This window comes from Haliotis rufescens, unplaced genomic scaffold (assembly GCF_023055435.1).
Source record: "Haliotis rufescens isolate VD_foot unplaced genomic scaffold, xgHalRufe1.0.p SCAF_5, whole genome shotgun sequence".
Classification (NCBI taxonomy): Eukaryota; Metazoa; Mollusca; class Gastropoda; order Lepetellida; family Haliotidae; genus Haliotis; species Haliotis rufescens.
The window spans coordinates 56,715,642-56,732,577 of record NW_025964223.1 but is presented as its reverse complement, the minus strand read 5'-3'; the positions used below and the strand labels follow the sequence as shown (position 1 = coordinate 56,732,577).

The 16,936-nt window shown below is 39.7% G+C and overlaps 1 protein-coding gene across 1 annotated transcript in view; it reads left to right on the top strand.

Annotated features, from left to right (window-relative positions):
• Positions 1–2,849: 2,849 nt before the first annotated feature.
• The window catches only part of LOC124116419 (tubby-related protein 4-like), a 246,982-nt gene continuing 232,895 nt past the window's right edge, over positions 2,850–16,936 (top strand). Inside the window, exon 1 of the mRNA XM_048383632.1 lies at positions 2,850–4,651. Coding sequence (XP_048239589.1) covers positions 4,391–4,651 — 261 coding nt within the window. The 5' untranslated portion in view covers positions 2,850–4,390. The remainder of the gene's footprint in view (positions 4,652–16,936) is intronic.

Here is a 16,936-nt window from a genome sequence, read left to right as displayed (position 1 = left end):
CGGAACAATATATGACAGAACCTGTCCTGTACACCAAGGGACGGATCAGTGTATGATAGAACCTGTCCTGTATAGAGGGGACGGAACAGTGTATGACAGCCCCTGTCCTTTATAGAGGGGACGGAACAGTGTATGACAGAACCTGTCCTGTATAGAGGGTTGACGGAACTGTGTATGACAGAACCTGTCCTGTATAGAGGGGACGGAACAGTGTATGACAGAACCTGTCCTATATAGAGGGTTGACGGAACAGTGTAAAACAGATCCTGTCCTGTATTAGGGGGTGGCGGAACAGTGTATGACAGGCCCTGTCCTGTACAGAGGGGACGGAACAGTGTATGACAGAACCTGTCCTGTACACCAGAGGGCGGGACAACGTATGACAGATCCTGTCCTGTATTAGGGGGTGGCGGAACAGTGTATGACAGACCCTGTCCTGTACACTAGGGTGTGGGACCCGTGAAGTCCCGGGTAGAGAATACGTCTTCAGCAACCCATGCTTGCCGTAAAAGGCGATTATGTTTGCCGTAGAGGCGACTATTAAACGGGATTGGGTGGTCAGGCTCAGTGACTTGATTGGTCCATGTCATCGTATCCCAATTGCGTGATATCAATCACTGGATTGTCTGGGCCAGACTCGATTATTTACAGACCGCCGTCATATAGCTGGAATATTCCCGAGTGTGCCAGTGTGGCGTTAAAGAACAAACAAAGAAACGATTTTTTATTGAATGACCGTGGTCTGTAAGACACTATCCATCGGGATAATGACTCGTTCGAGGAATCGGCAAGGAGAGAACAAGTGAGATGCAAGACAATATTCAAAGTTAGATATTTCTCGGGGCCCCTTACGTGATATAAAAAACCTATTGTAGCTATGTCTCATGTAGAAAGCTTGCCCTCCTCTTTACTCAATAGGACCCGTGAAGATCCGGGGTAGAATAGGTCTTCAGCAACCCATGCTTGCCGTAAAAGGTGACTATGCTTGTCGTTAAAAGGCGACTAACGGGATCGGGTGGTCAGGCTCGCTGACTTTGTTGATGCATGTCATCGATCCCAATTGCGTTGATCGATGCTCATGATATTAATCACTGGATTGTCTGATCAAGACTCGATTATTTACAGAGTGCGGCGTTAAACAACAAACCAACCAACCAACTTTACTCGATAGACACATTGATAGTGGAGCATTACTTAAATAAGCATCAGTTGTAAGACGGTGACCTGCAACCTTACAGAGGAGAGTCGCCATGTTGCAAAAAGAAATACCGTATTTCCTCTATTAGACGCCGGGTCTCTAATTGACGTAACTACAATAAATCTTAGAGACTTACGTCGATTCTAAAATTGTCTTAGCTAAAGTTTGCAACCGTTCCACAAAGCGATCTTAGGGCGATTGTAACTTTACATGTTCTTAAGTAGCCGATCTTAACAAAGATCGGAATCTTCAGCCATAAAGATACGAAATTTTCCCTTGGAGTGGCAACCCTTGGTCATGTTTAGCAGACGACGCATTTCTTTGCACACCATAATAAAAGTCGCCATCTTTGTTGTTATGGTACAATATTTAAGATCAATTTTAGCAATCCTAAGTTGGTCCGAAGCAATTTAGCATTTTGATCTTAACTTACAACTCTCTTAGTTAAGATTGCTTTGTGGAACGGGCGGCTGATCGTAACAAAAATTTAAGATCGCATACTTAGTGAGTTACAATCAACTTAGCCCTAAGATCGCTTTGTGGAACTCTAATTGACGCCGGGTCAAAGGCTTGTCCGAAATAAATAGAAGTCCGGGCGTCTGATAGAGGAAATACGGTACATGTACATGGAACCCTCGTCGAGCTGTCCAGCCTTTTCAGAGATGACAAACTATTTCTGGAAACTGAGCGAGGAGTAGTAAAGATTTCTGGAAAACGAAGAAGATATCTTAGATACAAGTAGATAAAAAGAGAATTTTTTACGAGCATGTGTGTCATACTGATTTCATGAAACGAGAGTCAGGACTCTTGTATTTCCCGCGCGAGTTAGTTTACATCGTACCCCGACGGCGTGTATCGGTGAACACAATATCAATCACTGCACATGGTTTGACTGGTCCAGTATCGATTACATTACCCCACAACGTGTATATTCCTAGTTTTTAAAGTATTCTATAAATGTAAAATAAAACATAACTCAATCACTGAATATGGTTTCAAGTTTCAACAAAAGTAATACGAATATTAAACGCAAATTGTTTCGCGAACTATATAGACTCGTCAACATGTTGTACATATGTATGTATAGATGTACATGTGTATTTATGTTAAACGCAACCCTCCTTTTTTAAAAAGCCGTATCCGTGCTCGAAGTGATGTTATTTTCCTGACTAAGGCGAGGGTCGAGTATCCGCAAATGTATTCCTTCTAATTTATCCGTTTATTTGTGTATGTGTGTGCCTTTATTGATTCAAACGCAGATAAAAAAACATGAACAAAAATAGTGTATAAACATTCCAATGATTTATAAAAGGTTTTTAAGTGCGATTGAGGACCTATTACAATTGCTATATTTTGTATTCTTTAATCACTCAAGGAAGCTCTGTGCCATTATTTACTGCACGTGCGCTTCTATTTTTAGCTCATGTTAGTTGCAGCCGACCGAAAAAATCGATTGTATTCCGCCTGGGTCGAAAGATCTTTTGCTGCGGGCATGCCATATAATTTGTAAGCGACATATCCCAGTTGATGCTTGCGAGAGCAGTGGGTTGCCGAGAGAGAAAGCAGCCAGCATCACCAAACATCGCTTTCAGCCATTGTGACACGCCCACTGTGTTTTGACAGATACGGAAGTTGCATGTGGTCGAGAGAGGCATGCGCAGTGGCAGTATCTAAGAAGACTGCAGACGAACTGACTTGATCACGAGAGAACAATTTCGTTAGTAGAATGAAAATGTGTCCGAAAACTAATCACTCGGGAGCTGTTACAACAGACAGGGATAGGCCGTAATACCTAAAACTCCCATTTACTCTCACAGCGACCGTCGATACTAACGCACCAGGGATGCAGGCGAGCGTGCCCGATCTATCCCTGATCACGCTGAATGAGTCAGTTTGAAGCAAGGCAGGTCTAAGGAACGGGCCGGTGACACCATTATTCAAAGACTCGGAGAAACAATAGAAACAGGACGCAAGCCCAAGAAAAAAATTGATCACTTCCTATGGCCCAAGTTACTGTGAAACATCGGAACGAGCAATGCTAGCTGTGAGCGAGCCGAGTTATGATGTGAGAGATACTTTCTCACTGGCTGGGCGGAATAATCGCTAAGATGACAATTTCCTCTTCAGTTAAGTGGAGGCACTGACCAGACTCCCATTTGCCACAGAGGGCGGACCAAGTGTACTGGACTCGCTCCGTGGCTAATGAAGGACTTCTCTGACAAGTTGCAGATTGGACAAGCAAGGATATGTGAACGCGATGACATTTTAAGCTTGGTGACACCTTGGTGATTTTGACAGTTTTACCATCATCGTTGACTCGCAAATCCTCTCAATGATACGTGTGATCCAGTATTGAACTGCGGACATGACTGAGCATCCATCATATTCCTTGTTTCATTTCCTTATTAAACAGTGGATGAAAGACGAGAGCAAGTAAGGAAACCTTTAGGCTTGTTTACCATGGTTACGAACTGTGAAATTGAATAACAAAACCACCGACACTGCATTGTAAGAATTAGTGTCATTTGGTACCAGTTACAAGGAGAATGTATGTAAAAGTATTCAAGTAATTTGCTCAACATTTATTGATTGGTTAAAGGATATACACAATACTGATAAGAGTAGCGGAGAGTGTTATTCGACTCCCAACAGAGAAAAAGTGTGGTGCCATGACCATATCATGGACAATGCACCAATTTAATAAGTCATGGATGTAACAGCGTTGCAATCAAGACTGAAGTTGAACTGCGCTATGATGACAGGCTATTGATTCACCAACACAGTTATGCTGGTTTTAAAATGAGGCGACAAAAAAACATCGACATGAGAAGTGCCTAGCTCTCATGGCTTGTATGATTAAAACTTGAGTTGTTTGGTCAGCTTGTGGGTAAAGAAGAGATGAAAGATGTGGATGCTTTTAGTCGAAGATTGAGTATAATCAAAATATTGTTACTGTGATACCTATTGGCTCCATCTACTTCAAACATTTGAACTCCAAATGGGTGTTCTTTTGAAGACTGTTTGTTTTCAGGCTATTGAAGAAGTTATCAACAGCTGAGGACCAGCGTATGGAGACCTTTCTATCTCGTTATTAGCATTTTTTCATCAACAACATATTCTTCATTACATCATTTACAACTGGAGCCTAACATTTTCATCAGACTTTTCTGAGTAATAAGTTCATCATCAAAGATGCATGTCCATTTTGAGCAGACGACATCTACTCGTACAGATTCCACCATCCATTCCTTGTCATGGATGGGGAAGGTTCCCGATGGGCTACCTGATGAAGGTGGAGGATGGAAACTCAACCGGTCCCAGTATTATATGGAAGGGTGGTTGGCTAGTGGTAACGCTAAGGGCGTTGTTGGAGTCACATTTACTACCAGCCATTGTCGCAAGTATGAAGCCCCACCTCGTTCAAACTTCAATCTCCGAGGACATCGCAGTGAGGTAAGTCACATTCCTATTCTAAGAATTATAAACCTATCTTAAACCAGTATGTGTATTGCTGTGGACTAACTAATGAGTCTTATCACTCTTCCAGTAAAATCTGAGTGAGTGAGTGAGTATGGTTTTATGTCGCTTTTAGCAATATTCCAGCAATATCACAGCGGGGGACACCAGAAATGGGCCTTACACATTGTACCCATGTTGGGAATCGAACCCGGGTCTTCGGCGTGACGAGCAAATGCTTTAATCACTTGGCTCCCCGAACGCCCCTCTAGTAAAATGTATTGTAATGCTGATTTAGACATTGCATGGCACTAAAAATATGAATTACTTAATATACTTTACTGAAGCTTGGCAGGAATCTGAAGAATTCTTGAATGTCTGGACAAAGTATTTTTATTATATGCTATACTCATTGTTCAGATATGCTATACTCATTGTTCAGTAAAATGGGTATGTTTGTATGATGTGGAACTTGCCTTTGAAGTTCCCTAAAATGATTGATCAGCTGGATTAAAATAGAGAGTCATCATGATCGATTGAGACCTCTTCATCAGAAGCAGTGAATGTTGGCGAGGGTGTGAAAAAGAGTGTTGAGTTATGTTTGTTCACTTGTACATATTTCATACACCAACTCATTCATTCCACCTTGAAAATCACATTTACAATTGCCTGTGAATTTTCAACTCAAAATGACATATATTGTAGAGTCACATTTATAGTCCAATTGAATCTGTCTGATTCATCTATCTAATGTTTGACGGTAGTTCCAGTGAGTCATCCCATCTATGTCGTCACAAGAGAACACACAACAGTTTGCACCTTTGCATTCTTGCATAGTTATGAAACATTGACTGATCTCAGTGTAAAGCTGTTTTTCTCATCTATGAACATGATGAATGTTACTTATTTCATTATAAGATTTCAATATTTTTTTCTGGTCAAACTACAACTTTATTATTAGTACAATGTAGTCGTTTCCATTTGTATGTAACAATATCCATGATATCAATTTTACGGAGTATTACGTTACACTCTTCTTAGGTGTGGGCTCAGTTTCATTAATGATTGTGATGTCATGATCGCACAAAATGCCATTCTACAAGAAATCTTAACAAGATAAGATTTCGTGTCAAATACTGCATATTATTCCAGGTAAATTATATTAGTATAACCGTGAGAACTCAGAAGCAATTAGTTTAGGTGTGTGTGTGTGCAGGGTCTGGACTTAACACTTACAATTGCATAATGAAGGAAGTTATAATGTGTTGCACTTTTTCTTTGTGAACTTGAGAAATATTTAAGAATGTTAACATGGAGTCATTAGAGACTGAATTTATTTGTAGGTTTGAGAATGATGTATAATGTTCGCTTCAGTGATAATCGTCCTCTTCAATAAGAAATACAGCAGCAGATTAAATTGAATGTGCAAGAAGTGAAGCGTGGAGAATTATGGAAACAATTGTGTAGACCATTAAGGACAGCTGCAGACAGGCGTTGCTGATCGGCAAATAGACAACATGCTTTATCCAGTGTCGGCATACTGAAAAGCAAGAAGAGAATTGTCTCACAAAACTCTCACTATTTTCAGGAAAAGAAGTCAATACTGGCGGCTCTAAAGTAATTAAAATTAAATTCAGCAAGTTAAAAAGAAATTGTTAGATTAAGTATGTGAATGTTCCATTTGTTCTACTTGTTCTTCTTGTATAGACTTTACCAGACATGGTTAGAGTTCACTAAGTTGTCGTGATTTGAAATCCTTAAGTTATTTCATGTATTCTGTAAATAAGCAGTCTGTGACTTTGACACTCGCCCTATGGTCTAGTGTAATTCTTTTGGTCTAGTACGCTTAGCTAATAATAGTCCATATGTTCAAACTACAATCTACAGTAAACGATGCCAGGAGACAATTTGGTCTAGTAGACTTTCTGACACAGGCTAAGTAAGTGATGTCTTTATCACAATACACTATAAATAAGAGATAAGCCAATCCTTTAAGAAACAACATGATCAATAAACAATCACCGCCTTCATAAATACCATCCTCCATTTTGATATTTGTGACTTGTTAATCAAGGTTTTACCTGAACTAATTTCATATAGGATTCTCCATTTTTGTTTTCAGAGGACATAGATATGGAGCTGAGATTGCCTTTTGTCAAACATGTTTTTAGTCATGTTTGACACTGGAAACCATAACAGATTTTCAACTTTGTTAAATGTTATACATTCTGGAACTATCATGGTCTGCCTTCCCTCAGTGGATCGTAGTCTTTGTGCTACAGGGAGGCATGGTGAACCACATTCTGAATCTTTGGTTTCCACAAAATAAACAGATGTAAATGATGAAAGCAAAAAAAGGAAAACAGAGAGAGAATTAGGGAACAATCAACTAGATACTGGGAATTACAGATTATCTGTCCGAGTGAATAAATTGTGTAAGTCCTGAGTCTTTGGTGGGGAAATTACAGCATTCATTCAAGGAGGACAGATAGTCTGTAATTCTGAGTTTCATGTAGGCTATTCTTTCTACTCACTCACGTTTTTAGAGAGAAAATGAAGAATAAAATGTATGAAATGTCAGCCCTTCAGAGAAATTTCACTAAAGGCAGCCACTTGTTCAAATGACATAATGTATTTTATTAATTTGTGACGTCATGAACAATGAATAACAGCAAATCTGTTTCTCAACATGCTGAACATGATAAAGCTCTGTGACGTCATCTGGCTTCGATGACCTATCAACACTGAGAATTGCTAAATTGCACATGTGTATACAGCGGAAAGTTATCAGACATGTTCATTCTACCCTTATTGGTAATATCTACAGAGTGGGCCATTTCTCATACAAAATTGGTAATAATATGAATATTGGTCTTCATTCCACACTTGTTATCCACGTGCAGCAGCTGTATATATCTGTACAAACATCTCATAGATTTATTGTTCTGCTGATTTTATTTCCTTCAATTCCTTGCTTGATGGATGCATTGCTATTTCTTTCCAAATTGCACATAAAAATATCACATGAGAAAGACCCTTAAAAAAAATGTCAGTGATTACAAAGATCGTAAATAATGTACCCAAAGAAGGCTGGATAGGATTGTATTTAAAGATAGCTTTTTCTGTTGATTTGATAAATTAAACATGCAAAATAAAGTAGTTGAAGAAAATGAAGAAAATGTGAATATTAATAATATGGGAGGAGGCTTGAGTATTCAAAGGCTGTGTGCTGTGCTGTGAACATTGCTGCGATGTAAAACAACATTCACTCACTCCCTCACTCACTAAGTCTTGCTCTTATTTTCTCACATGATTACTTCTTATTGGATGTGTTTGATGGTCATGCTAACCCTCTGATCAATGCCGATGCCACTAGTGGCTTGAGGCTGGGAAAACCCCCGGCTATCATTGACAAGTATCACACATAGCCCACCAAAGTGAGTCATCAGTACCATGACATACAGTATGACTATTACATTGTATGTGATTGGATACATGTATCTTGATCTTGTATCAGATTAAAATTACGCAACTATATTCTAATCTTGATAATAGAAAGTTTTTATTATATTCTTGTTGTTTTATGTTAACATATTACATGTTTATTTAAGGTTTATTTGGGGGCGGTCGTGTAGCCTAGTGGTTAAAGCGTTCGCTCGTCACGCCGAAGACCCGGGTTCGATTCCCGACATGGGTACAAAGTGTGAAGCCCATTTCTGGTGTCCCCTGCCGTGATATTGCTGGAATATTGCTAAAAGCGGCGTAAAACCATACTCACTCTCTCACTAAGGTTTATTTGACCGCCTCCGTGGTCTAGTGGTAGAGCGGAGAGAGGGTATGTTTGGTGTTTAATCCCTGGCCGCGTCATCCCAAAAGACGTTAAAAGATGGTACTTGTTGTCACCCTCCCTGGCGCTCGGCATTAAGGGGCTAAAACAAGGACTGGTCAGCTCGGAGTCAGTATACTGTGTCTGAGTGGGGTATTCATGTTAAACAGCGGCATGGTATCTCAGTGAGCTACGCGATGTTAAACCCCATTTCATTTCAACTCACCTCACCTATTTAATGTTCATTCCCATGTTACTGAAAGACATTACCCATACATTATGAAACTTATCAGTGCTGTTTCGTAGACCCTTATGTACAGATAATAATTTATTTAGTCTGCCAAAAACATTTTGTCAAACATGTCAGTGGATCTTCTCAGTAGAGTTTAATCTTAACATATGGACTATTAAGCTGAGCTCACTATTCCAAAATAAATTTGACTAAAACTGGGTTTCGGAGTAGTGGCAATACGTATTGATTCCAAACGAAGCATATATCATGATGCATTGCATCGGTGAATCATGCTACTGCACTCTCAGCTCTTGAGCTCAGAGTCTGGCCGAAACACTGATTTGGAGATGAGTTTATGTCTACTTCTGCTACCAACATGATTAATCAAGATCAAGGTTCTCTAAGTTGTGCCTAGCAATATGAGAGAGTGCCTATTACTGCGGTCATTGTTTCATTTCCTCTACATCATCAAATGTACAATTACTGTTCATAGCGAACAATTCACCTGCCTAAATATAGCTTGTCCAACAAATTTTACATTGGCATGAAGATTTACAAATATGAATATTGAGTTTAGCTTCTTGGAATGCTTTGGGGGGCTTATGTGTCAGAATGATGCTGAGCAGATCTGGTTGTTGGGACAGTGAAGGACATCCCACTGATGCATTATCTGCTTCAGGCATCGGGTTAGTGTCCAGGGAAGAATGACATGTATCATATTTGATCCTGTAATTTGTTTGAGTGTTACCAGGATGTTTACATTGTTACAGAACCGACAGTTCCGACTGAGCAGCAGGGCTGTAACGGTATTAGGAGCATACCTAACGTAAGCAGGTGCTTGGGAATTTGTGAATTGGATCATCTTGTACGTGAAACTTGGAAACTCATTTGCACAGGGTTTGAAATTAACATAATTCCGCTTGTCAGAGACTGGTAAATTTTGATGGACTGATCTCGCTGATAGAGTAATGACATTTCCTTGTGAATGTTCGGGACCGCCTCCGTGGTCTAGTGGTAGAGTGTCCGCCTTGAGAATGGAAGGTCCGGGGTTCGATCCCTGGCCTCGTCATACCAAAAGACGTTAAGAGATGGTACTTGTTGTTACCCTGTCTGGAGCTAGGCATTAAGGGACTAAAACAAGGACTCAGAGTCAGTATACTGTGTCTGAATGGGGTATTCATGTTAAACTGCGGCATGGTATCTCAGTGGGCTAGCACTATAAAATCGGCATTAGTCCGGACTAGTACAAGCAGACATCTAAACACTTACATACATGTCGCTATATAAGTGCAATAATTTTGGATGCAACGTTAAACCCCATTTCACCTGACCTTGTGAATATCCACTTTTACCATTAGGTACATTGCAACTATGGGGATCATTTTTACGGACTAGCCGCCTCCGTGGTCTGGTGGTAGAGCGTCCGCCCGGAGAGCGGAAGGTCCAGGGTTCGATCCCCGGCCGCGTCATACCAAAAGACGTTAAAAGATGGTACTTGTTGTTACCCTGTCTGGCGCTAGGCATTAAGGGACTAAAACAAGGACTGAGTCGGCTCGGAGTCAGTATACTGTGTCTGAGTGGGGTATTCATGTTAAACTGCGGCATGGTATCTCAGTGAGCTAGCACTGTAAATCGGCATCAGTCCGGACTAGTACAAGCAGCCACACAAACACAAAACACATACACGTACATGCACGTCGCTATATAAGTGCAATAATCTTGGACGCGACGTTAAACCCAATTTCACCTCACCTCACTTTTACTGACTAGTGACCATAAAATTGGTTTCTAACCCTGACTGCAGGCAACTAATAATACTGAATCTTTATTATCACTAACAAGTTGCAGATATTTATTTTCAAGGAAATAAATTTTAATGACCATTAACACTGAACTCTCAGTATTAGACTCAGTGTCCATTCATTCTGAGTGATGTCACGCCAAACTATTAGATATGTCGTAATGTCCATATTGTCTGCATGGCCAAACCGGGTTCAAATGTAATTTCCAACCATAATGCATTAGGGGCAGGTCACATGACTCCTTATAGAAACCATACCATGTGTTGTAGATAGTTCTAGTTGTATGTGGAAAGCTCATGGAAATGTGCATTTGAAGGTGACACTAAAACAGATCAAAACCACCAAGCTAATGAATTTATGGCCTTTTGAAGTTATCAAAAAATCAAAAGTTTTGGTGATTTTTGACTGTTTATCAGTAACAACTTCAAGACCAATGTTGAAAACCTCTAACAGTATAGTACCTGTGAAAAGAGCAGACCTTGGACAGTAATGTCAGTACAGACAAAGTTAGTTGGTTTGTTGTTTAACGCCGCACTCAGCAATATTCCAGCTATATGACGGCAGTCTGTTTGTAATAGAGTCTGGACCAGACAATCCACTGATTGACAACATGAGCATCAATCCATGCATTGGGATCGATGACATGCATCAACCAAGTCAGCAAGCCTGACCACTCGATCCCGATAGTCTCCTCTTACGACAAGCATAATCACATTTTACGGCAAGCATGGGTTGCTGAAGACCTATTCTACCCTGGATCTTCACAGGTCAGTACAGACAAAGAAAGACCAGGGGGCAAAATGGGACAAAGACTCCAAAAATAAATGAATCAGGAAAACAAAATCCTTTGGCATACATTTAAGCTGGCCCAATTTTTTAAGTGTGTGCAGAAAGTTACCCCAAGTTGAAAATTCGTTTTTGAGATCCTACTTTGATTTATTTCAAGGGATATGGGTACTTCAGATACGACCCTAATTAAAAAGATATATATGTATCCCTGGCTGTCCTGAGGATATAGACCAGTTAGCTGACTCATAGGGGTGGAAACAAGACAGTGTTACCTGGGGAGTCATTGACGTCATGCCAAATATGCAGATTTGTCATGATGGCCATATAGACCTGAATGGGTTTATACAAGACAGTGATTAATCAGTAGACAGGCATAAAAATGAAATAGTCTAGGAAGTTGACTGCCCCGAATATAGACAACATTCGTACATGATATAGGAACTCTTCATCTTCTTCCAAAACATTTCACCAGCACTAAGGATAACTTTGACATCCGCGAAAGTAGAAATGGGCTAGTGCTAATATCTAACCCTGATAAATCTTTTATCATGAGTAATGATTTGTGCAATGCTACTATGTACAGAACTCTCCATGATACAATATAGGGAGTTGAGCTGAAATGGGGTTTAGTGTTGCGTTCAAGATTTTTTCACTCAAAGTCGATGTGCATGCACATGTGTGTCTCTGTATGCGGGGCTGCTTGTACAAGTCCCGACTAACGTGACCGCCTCCGTGGTCCTGTGGTAGAGCGTCCGCCCGGAGAGCGGAAGGTCCGGGGTTCGATCCCCGGCCGCGTCATACCAAAAGACGTTAAAAGATGGTACTTGTTGTTACCCTGTCTGGCGCTCGGCATTAAGGGGCTAAAACAAGGACTGGTCGGCTCGGAGTCAGTATACTGTGTCTGAGTGGGGTATTCATGTTAAAACTGCGGCATGGTATCTCAGTGAGGTAGCACTATAAATCGGCATCAGTCCGGACTAGTACCAGCAGCCACACAAACACACACACAAGTACACGCACGTCGCTATATAAGTGCAATAATCTTGGACGCGACGTTAAACCCAATTTCACCTCACCTCACCCGACTAACGTCGGTTATAGAGTGCTAACCCACTGTGATAACATGCTGCGGTTTAACATGTCTACCCCACTCTGATACAGTTCACCAACTCCTTTTTTGTCCCTTTCACGCCGAAAGCCAGCAGTGTAAGAACAAGTACCATCTTTTAATGTCTTGTATTATCATGATGATGCGGCTGGGGATTGAACCACTGACCTTACGCTCTCTGGGCAGAGGCCATGTCCACGAGAACAAGGAGGCTATCCTCACACAATACAGGAATGTTGGAAAAGTTCCCTAATTCAGTATTTTTTGCCAGAGAAATAGTCCAGATTAACAAATGCTTAGTGATGAAATGATTAACAAATTCTTGGTATGGAGTAATATAGTTTTGTATATGTTCTATCAGTAACTAGCCAGTAGTCTGGTTATTAAATATGGGAACCAATTTGTTAATAACAGTTGAATCCAATTCGTTACCATATGTTTTGAAGATACCAGAACGTTTTTAGAAGTGGCAGTTTTGATTCCTTTCATTCCTTTCATGTGACTGTTGTGTGCACTTTCAAATTTCAGAAGTTTGTAGATTAAACACTCTAATTATCCCATTTCTTCTGCAGTTGGCGTCAAGTAAAATTGTAGTGCTTAGCCCTGTGAAGCCAAGTGAAGGGATGTTTACACTTGCTGATCATAGGGGCTAGATCTGTGTATTACTGTAATACAGTGTATAAACACGAGACATTTATAGGACATATTTTGTCCAGCTACATGTTCCTTTGAGCTGATTGAGTTCCTGGTATTGATTTTTGGTGGCTTTTATCCTAGCTGTTTAATCACTGTTTTCATTGGCTGGTTAAATCATGTTTTAGCTGCTCGTAAGCATTCACCTTTGAAGTGATGATAAAAACGACCCTTCTGAACAAATTCAAACTGCATTTGCCACAAAATAAATTGGACCTTCAGCTACATGTAGATCAAGTTATCACAAATTCAACCTAAAAAGTACATTTCTCTGACAATTTTAATTTGGAATGGTTGGCTAAATGGTTGCAGCATTGGTTACCATCATTGGGAGCTATTCTAAGGATGCCAACAAATCCAAAGCTTCATGGTTGTTTAGGTCCCAAGGGCGGATCCAGCATTTTTAAAAGGGAGGGGTCCAAAATCCTCTCTCAGTCAATTTTACTGACTACAACATCTGGTTTTCAAAAGAGGGATGGTGGGGTGGGGGTGGTCCGGAGCCCCTGGACCTCCCTCTGGATCCACCTATGTTTCTTGATTCATGGTAACATGTAGAAAGAAGCCAATAGTTTGATTTGTCCAGTATTATGTAGTGAGTGTGTTTGGATTAACAGCATTTTGAAGGGTATGTCAGTGATATTTATAGTATGTGAACACTTAAATGTTTGTGACTGCAGGAATAAGGAAGTGACACCTGTAAGATGCCATGTTTATGTGTTTGTGTGTGTGTGTCTAATGTCAAGACATTATATATTTCATATCCTCTAGGTTTGAAGTTATGTTCAACACTTCAAGAAAAAAATGATCACAACCTGGAGTAAACAGGCTTGTTTGTCTCTCAAAAGAATGCTTGTATGGTTTTAAGACATTTTTAGCAATATTCCAGCAATAACACGTCTGGGAACATCAGAAATAGGCTTCACACATTGTACCCATGTGGGGATTTGAACCCGGGTTTTCGGTGTGACGAGTGAATGCTTTGACCTCTAGGCTACCCCACAGCCCTTCTCAAAAAGAAGCACACAAGCTCACCTAAAAGTAGTCCATTTAATAACACTAAATTCTACTGAAAACAAAGCTAAGAGCCATGCTGAGGATTTTAGTCTCAGAAGACTTTGGCACAGACTGATATATGCATAACCAGTGTTCAAAACTAAGGGAGGTTCCAGGGTTCTTGAAGTTTTCTGCTTTTGTGTTTTAATCTACAGGATGTAGGCAGTCCCTAAATCGTTCGGTTTCATCTTTTGTTTGGAACACTGGTAGAATACATGTGTGGAGCCATTTCTGGTGTCCCTAGTCGTGATGATGATGGAATATTGCTAAAAATGGTATAAACCCCAATGACTGATATGTTAATCTTCAAGGCAGAGAGTGCATGCCCCCCAACACCTGTTACACAATTTGTTTGTCGTTTTGTAGCACTTCCAGACATCAAAACTTTCACATCCAATTTACCCTGACACTAACAGCATTCACACGGAGATAATTCTCATTAATATTTTTGCCGAAATCTAATGATGGCAATAACTAGTCTGTCCAGACAAATTGACAGACAGCAGTTTCAGGGCAGGCCAATTAGAACATGTAGAAAAGATGTCTGTCATGTTTGATGCCCTATGATTAGGTCTGAATACTGACCAGGGGTCAAGAAAATACGACATGATTACCGACATAAGCTTATTACACATACACTGTTATTTCATATGGCTAGATACTCAATCATGTACATGAACTAAGACAGTGACAGAACTAGCAAGACAGTTAAGCCAGTGTTAAGGCAAAAACGACGTTTTCACTGATAACACTTTTATTTGGTGTCCCTGACTGAAATATAAGACGGTAGGCATTAATATAATTTCCTCTGACATGATGGAATCATACATCCTTTTCTCCTTTTGTTACCATGGTACCTGACTTACTAGGCTGCTGTTATTTATATAATTTCTCTCAACGATGGATCATGAATATTTGAAAATGACATTATTTCTCTAACTGATCTCCCCAGAGTATGTGATGAACCTAAACATATTTTTGTAAAATGTTTGACAGTTTCTTGGTCAATACAGGCTTGCTGACTTGGTTGAAGCATGTCATCGATCCCAATTGTGTGGATAAATGCTCATCATGCTCATGATATCAATCACTTGATTGTCTGGTCCAGGCTTGATTATTTACAGAAGTCCGTCATATAGCTGGAATATTGATGAGTGCTGCGTTAAACAACAAACCAACCAACCAATCTTAGTCAATATTACAAGATGAAGGAGGTTAAATATAACCACATATTGTCAGGGTTACGTTACCAGAAAACATGGAAGAGAAAACCGTTGAAATGATTACAATATTATGATCTGACACATACCGGTACATATATATTTCATCATTGTTTCACATTTTCAAAATATTTTGCCCACTCAACCTTAACATGCTTAAAATGAAGTAAATATTAGAAGGCTTCAATAGAAATAAATATGTTTGAGACAATGGTCAGACCATCGTTAAAAATAGGTTTCGGTCGGTGCAACCCAGTTGTACGAAATTGGCTACCGGTAAAAGGGTAAGGCTATTTTTTCAGGGTATTATCATTTGCAGAAGCCTGAGGTCTCCTTCGTCGGGCAGTTGAAAAGATCAAGGGCTTCTGCAAATGATAATGCCCTGAAAAATAGCCTTATCGTTATTATAGCTAAAATGGATTGAATTTGTTATCAAATAAAAAGAAACAACAATATCGGCAACATTTACATTTACGGCAATCAACACGAATGTCAATGACCTACTTTTACAAATATGGAAACGTCATAGAACAAACCAGATGACGTCACTATTCAAAGTGACGTGACCTATCCCTATCCTATGACGTCACCTAACAGCGTGTGTGATAATGGCCTGTCATCAAGTAATATGAGGGCATTATTAAGTTTCAGTGGCCCTCTGATTTCTGATAACATGCGGGCGGTTTAATGATAATTCTAGCCATTTTAGCTATAATATGTAATAAGGGAGTTTTTTTGCCCAGAATGTCAAATGATTTCTGACAAATAGTCATACAGGCTGATTTCTGAAATATGTTTTTGAGCATGTTAAAAAATCTAAGCTATTGTAACAGGTGATACGGGTTGTCTGAAACCATTTTTGTTGTTTTGGCCTCCATTTTAACAATGATGCTGGCCATGTCCGGTCTTTCACCATTAGGATGAATTTCCAAATTAAAATATGTTCCAAATAATATAATTCTTTTCATAATCTCTATTGTTTTTCCTGACAAACACACAAAATAATATAAAATCAACTTACTCGCATAAAAAATGTTTATCTGTCTGAAGTTATGACAGAGTGATATCTGACCCATATATTGGAAGTTTAAGTGACAGGAGATTTTGTTGTCACATTTAACAATTGTAGCAGTGTTGTTGAACACTGATGATTCATTCACACATTACTATTAGGCAATATTCAGCATCATGGTGTATAAATCACTTTTATCTCCTGTTGAAGCGTCTGATGGTCTTGCTAGGTGTAAGTAATGTTCTATTACTTCGGAACGGCTTCCTGTAGCAAGGTATGCCTGATCTTAATGTTCCCATAGTCATTGTTGTGGGAACTGCCGCAGCAGACCAACTGACCAAATCAGTTGCATTTCATTGACGAGGTTTCAATGGTTTGTGAGTATCTAGGTTATTGTTAAAGTATTTTTTGGTGTTATATATATTTGTTGTTGGTTTATTGTTTATGAGATCAACTGATAAAAATCCCTGTGAAATTAAGAAAAAGAATAGAATTATCTTTGACAATGTTTTTGGTGGCTGACTCTGATTTACAGTTAGGTGAAATG